The sequence below is a fragment of the Orycteropus afer genome, unplaced genomic scaffold (assembly GCF_000298275.1).
Source record: "Orycteropus afer afer isolate SDZICR_OR568_19922 unplaced genomic scaffold, OryAfe1.0 scaffold00247, whole genome shotgun sequence".
In the NCBI taxonomy this organism is placed as follows: Eukaryota; Metazoa; Chordata; class Mammalia; order Tubulidentata; family Orycteropodidae; genus Orycteropus; species Orycteropus afer.
This window is the reverse complement of record NW_006921834.1, coordinates 2,410,530-2,415,819: the sequence shown is the minus strand read 5'-3', so window position 1 is coordinate 2,415,819 and position 5,290 is coordinate 2,410,530. Positions and strand designations below refer to the sequence as shown.

Genomic DNA, 5,290 nt, shown 5'->3' with positions numbered 1-5,290 from the left:
CCATCTAAACCCCAGCGGTCTTCCCACGAAGAGGTGCCCGACGGAAGTGGGCAGGGATTCTCAACCAACTTGGGAAATTTAGGAGTCTCCCCTGAAAGATGGCTCCAGGGAACGCCAGTTCCCTCACCCAGGCTGTGGCAGTGGGGGCGGGGCGCTGTCCTCTTGGGAAGAGGGTAGCCAGTGACCCCCAAGCACTGGTTCCTCCCAAGCTGAGCACCCCTTGGAGAGCGTGCGGTGGGGGTGGGGGCCTGAATCTTAGGAGGAGGGAAGGCAGCGAGGGGCCCTAGTGAAGAATCGGCCCCTTTTGGCATCGCCTTTGGCCCCGCTTTTCTCCCATTCAGTCCTCAGGGCAAGCACTAATTTGGAAGTGGGTACCCTTTCCCACAACCCAAAGCTGGCCAGAGAAAGGCTGGGAGTCTCCCGCCTTCAGTCACTCACTCCCACATGGGCTTTATTATTATTATTTTTTCCCTTTCCCCTCCTCATTCCCTTAATTGCAGATGTTCTAATTAAACCCTCAAATAGTTATGCCGTTTTAAAAGGTACTTATTCAAGTGTCAACCAGGCTGGGCTGGGAGGAGGCAGCGTAGGGCGGCGAATTAAAGGTAGATTGACTAATCACGGCGGCGATCATAATAATAAAATCAGAGGGAAAAAAATCACATTACGACTTTTCGTGGAAAGGAGGAAGCAGGCAGCCAGCGGCCGCCAGTCCTGCGCCGCCGCCGACACAAAGAGTGCGGGCGATTCCGCGAGACTGATTTATGACGTTTTACAGCCCTATAAAAGCTGTAGCGACGAGGCAAGCGCTCCTACCACCGCTGGCAGATTTAGTCTAATAAATAAAACATAAACAGTTAACTTTATGTGTCACTTTTATTGTTATCAAGTAAAATATAGCCGAGCCCCGGCAAGCTATGATTTTAAACTATAATTGTTATCAAGTACAACAAGGGGACTCGGCTTCCTCCCTGGGCTCTCCCCTCCAACCCCCCCAACTTTGAGTTATGGAAGATCAGTTAATTGGAAATGGTGGCATGACGTGGCCACCCCTAGCCAGGCAGAGAGTTTGGGGAGCAGTCCTTCCTTTGCCCCCCACCCTCCTCCATCGTCTTGCCACCCCCCCATCAAGTATTTCTGGGGATGTGTGGCAGGAAGAGGGGAGGGGAGGAATCAACTAGAGACCCAAAAGGCCTGTTCTGCTCCTCAGCTTGGTGATCTCACCCCTCAGCTTTTGGAAGGCAGCCTGGAGCTGGCCCTTGGGGATGCATGTTTACATGTAAACACACGTGTTACATGGATACAGCTCCTGGCCGGAAACAGCCTCTGTGCACTCAGGCCTCCTTCCTAGCCAGGTCTGCAATCTGTAGGGATGGTGAAAGAAGAGCTCTCAGGGCCTTGGCTGGGCACTGTCGCAAGGGCACTGACTCCTGGCAGGAACTCCTCTCACCCAGTTCCTTAGGAGCCAGCCTTGGACGTATTTGTCAGGAAGCTTCCAGGTTGGACTGGAGATGGAGACCTAAGCCGGCAGCAGAAGACATCCTAGGCTGTCGGACTGGGGCAGGGAGGGTCAGTGGGTACTAGGGGAGAGCAAGGCTTTTGAGCTCTGCTTTTGCCAACCACTTCCTGTCTCTCTTCAGCGGGGGCTCAACCCCCAGACCTCCAGGCATGACGTCAGAATCATTTGCATCCCGCTGCCTCTACCTGTCCGGTCCAGCTGGGTCCCTGCCTCGCCGGCCCCAAGGCCAGAGGGTTGGGTGAGTGTGTATGGGGGAGGGGGCTGGACTATGGTATTCTTGGATAGGAGGGCACCCTAGGCTTTCCAGCTTCTTGGCTCAGCCTGAGCCCCTCCCCATCCAACCTCCACTCCAGTCCTCATACAACTTCCTCTTCCTGCGAAAGAGGGGCGCTGCTGGGTGACCTACACAGAGACAAGATCGCCATGAAGGGAGACCTTTGGAAAAGCTCAGAAGCCAAGGCCCACAAGGCCCACCAGAGGCCGGAAGGGAGACCACGAGCGGGGGCTGAATCACGGCCTCTTGACAGCCCCCCAAAAGCCCAGGCTTTGGAAGGCAGCTGGGAGCTTCCCACCCCGTTCTTCAGGGGAGGGCTGTCAGTCTGGCGGGGTGTGCATTGGGGGCACCCCAGCCCCTGCCAGCTTACCCCACATCACCTCCCCAATACCACCACCACCACAAAAAAAAAAAAAAAAAAAAAAAATTGGATACATTTTGAATAAAGCGATTCGGTTCCTTATCCGGGGACTGGGTTGCTCCGTGTGATTGGCCGGCGGAGTCACATGGTGAAAGTAACTTTACAGGGTCGCTAGCTAGTAGGAGGGCTTTATGGAGCAGAAAAACGACAAAGCGAGAAAAATTATTTTCCACTCCAGAAATTAATGATCATGAGCTCGTATTTGATGGACTCTAACTACATCGATCCGAAATTTCCTCCATGCGAAGAATATTCGCAAAATAGCTACATCCCTGAACACAGTCCGGAATATTACGGCCGGACCAGGGAATCGGGATTCCAGCATCACCACCAGGAGCTGTACCCACCACCGCCTCCGCGCCCTAGCTACCCTGAGCGCCAGTATAGCTGCACCAGTCTCCAGGGGCCGGGCAATTCGCGAGGCCACGGGCCGGCCCAGGCGGGCCACCACCACCCTGAGAAATCGCAGCCGCTCTGCGAGCCGGCGCCTCTCTCAGGCGCCTCCGCCTCCCCGTCCCCAGCCCCGCCAGCCTGCAGCCAGCCAGCCCCCGACCATCCCTCCAGCGCCGCCAGCAAGCAACCCATAGTCTACCCATGGATGAAAAAAATCCACGTTAGCACGGGTAGGCAACTTTGCTTTTTGCTCTCCCCCTCCCTCCCCTGTCCCCAGCACTCCCCACCCTCCTCGGCCCCCTCCGGCCCCCGTCCTCCTTTCTCTCCTTCCCCCTCTCTCTCCAGGAGCGACTCTGGGTTAGCACAATTGAACTGGATTTACGAGCGAGAATGGGTAATTACATCCCCCATAAATTTTATGGCTTAGCTACTCTGGGCAGTCCGAGCCATGTGCTACGATCTGTTATGTATGTGTGAAAACTATGCTCGCTTTCTAAGGGCGCATAAATAATTCAGTGTCGTTACAATGAGGATTCCCCTCTTATTACACTACAAAGTCTCCAGCTTCCTTCAACTTCTTTATAACCCATTTAGCTTGATGACTTTATTTCCACCACCCCCTTTTCCTGCTTCACAGAGCTGAGGATGGGGTGAGGGTGGGGGGCGGGGAGCCTGCTGCCTCTGAACCCCACTATTTGCTTTCCCCCTCCCCCTCATCCCCAGTGAACCCCAATTATAACGGAGGGGAGCCCAAGCGCTCGAGGACAGCCTACACCCGGCAGCAAGTCCTGGAATTAGAGAAAGAGTTTCATTACAACCGCTACCTGACCCGAAGGAGAAGGATCGAGATCGCCCACTCGCTGTGCCTCTCTGAGAGGCAGATCAAAATCTGGTTCCAAAACCGTCGCATGAAATGGAAGAAGGACCACCGACTCCCCAACACCAAAGTCAGGTCAGCGCCCCCGGCCGGCGCTGCGCCCAGCACCCTCTCTGCAGCCACCTCGGGCACTTCTGAAGACCACTCCCAGAGCGCCACGCCGCCGGAGCAGCAACGGGCAGAGGACATTACCAGGTTATAAAACATAACTCACACCCCTGCCCCCACCCTGGGCCCCGACCCTACCCTCACACACAAATTGACTCTTATTTATAGAATTTAATATATATATATTTTTGGGTTCTTTTCTCTCCCTCCCTTCCACCTTGTAACTTGTCAATTCCAAACAGACAAAACAGATAAACGAACAAGCCCCCTGCCCTTCCTTCCCTTCCACTGTTAAGGACCCTTTTAAGCATGTGATGTTGTCTTAGCATGGTACCTGCTGGGCTTTTTTTTTTTTTTTTTTTTAAGGCCATTTTGGGGGGTTATTTATTTTTTAAGGAAAAAAAAAGCTGCAAAAATTATATATTGCAAGGTGCGATGGTCTGGTTTGGGTGAATTTCAGGGGAAATGAGGAAAAGAAAAAAGGAAAGAGAGAGGTTTTTAAGCCAATTCTCATCCTTCTTCTCTTCCTCCTCCTCCTCCTTCCCCCCTCTTTCCTTAGGCCTTTTGCATTGAAAATGCACCAGAGGAGGTTAGTGAGGGGGAAGTCATTTTAAGGAGAACAAAGCTATGAAGTTCTTTTGTATCATTGTTGGGGGGGGGAGGAGAGGGGGGAAGACAACAGACAAAGCTAAATGCATCTGGAGAGCCTCTCAGGAGCTGTTCAGTTTGAGGAGCCAAAAGAAAATAAAAATGAACTTTCAGTTCAGAGAGGCAGTCTATGGGTAGAGTTCTTCCCCACCCCCACCCCATCGTGGTTATTGTGTTTTTGGACTGAATTTACTTGATTATTGTAAAACTTGCAATAAAGAATTTTAGTGTTGATGTGAAATGCCCCGTGATCAATAATAAACCAGTGGATGTGAATTAGTTTTACGTCAATGTCTGATGGTTTCTTTTTATCCCCCTTCTCCTGGCCTGGTAACATCCTACCTTCTCTATAGTTGCCTAAGTTTACTCTAAGCAAACACACAAATCTTAACTTTCAGCTGCAGTTTTCCAATGTGTTTAGAAGAACCAGTGAGGGGGGTGGGGTAGGGGACCCTCCGAAGAGGGGACAAGGAAGATTAGGGTTGATTTCTCCTGAGAGTCTACAGAGACTCTCCTGGGGATACTTAAAAGAGTGGGGCTGTGGGGGAGCATTTCTGTAGTTAGGTACAATCCATTCTTTTTGTCTGTTTCTCCTCCCTTCTCCCTTCCTTTTGCTGAGCAGGCTTGCCTAATTTCTAGACAAGAAGGCAAGTTGAAGGAGTGGAAGGGAGAACAGTTTTGATCATTCAGGGCTTTTAGGGGATGAAGGATAAAAGGAGATACCCCATCGACATGCAAGGTCTCCTTAAAAGAAGAAAACAGTTTTGAGCTGGTGATTCTGAAGCAGCAAAGTGACCTGTCAGGATGGCTTCTCTGTTTGTTTAGACTTGGAGAGAAGGGTGAAGTGGAGGCCAGAGGCCTGAGAGGCCCCCTTGCACGCATAGGCCTCAAAGCCTGATGCTGGGAGATAACGTAGCACTTCTATTTTCCCCTAACTTTTATCTTGGACCTGCCAGGTGTTGAGAAGAGACTTGGGGAGAGGCTAGGACTATACTTATCATCCTGACCTCATCCCCTGACCTCCAAGGTCTTAGCAAGTCTTAGAGATAG

General features: G+C 51.9%; 1 protein-coding gene across 1 annotated transcript; it reads left to right on the top strand.

The window, feature by feature from the left end:
• The first annotated feature begins 2,398 nt into the window (after nt 1-2,398).
• Nucleotides 2,399-3,686, top strand: HOXC4 (homeobox C4). Its single transcript, XM_007949488.2, has 2 exons — nt 2,399-2,837; nt 3,331-3,686. The coding sequence occupies exons 1-2, from the start codon at nt 2,399-2,401 to the stop codon at nt 3,684-3,686; spliced, it is 795 nt and encodes a 264-aa protein (XP_007947679.1).
• Nucleotides 3,687-5,290: the final 1,604 nt, after the last annotated feature.

Bases quoted from the DNA above. Each gene is read 5' to 3' on its own strand.
- HOXC4 (XM_007949488.2), top strand. From the start codon at position 2,399: ATGATCATGAGCTCGTATTTGATGGACTCTAACTACATCGATCCGAAA. The intron at 2,838-3,330 runs GTAGGCAACTTT...CCTCATCCCCAG, and splicing joins AAAAATCCACGTTAGCACGG to TGAACCCCAATTATAACGGA.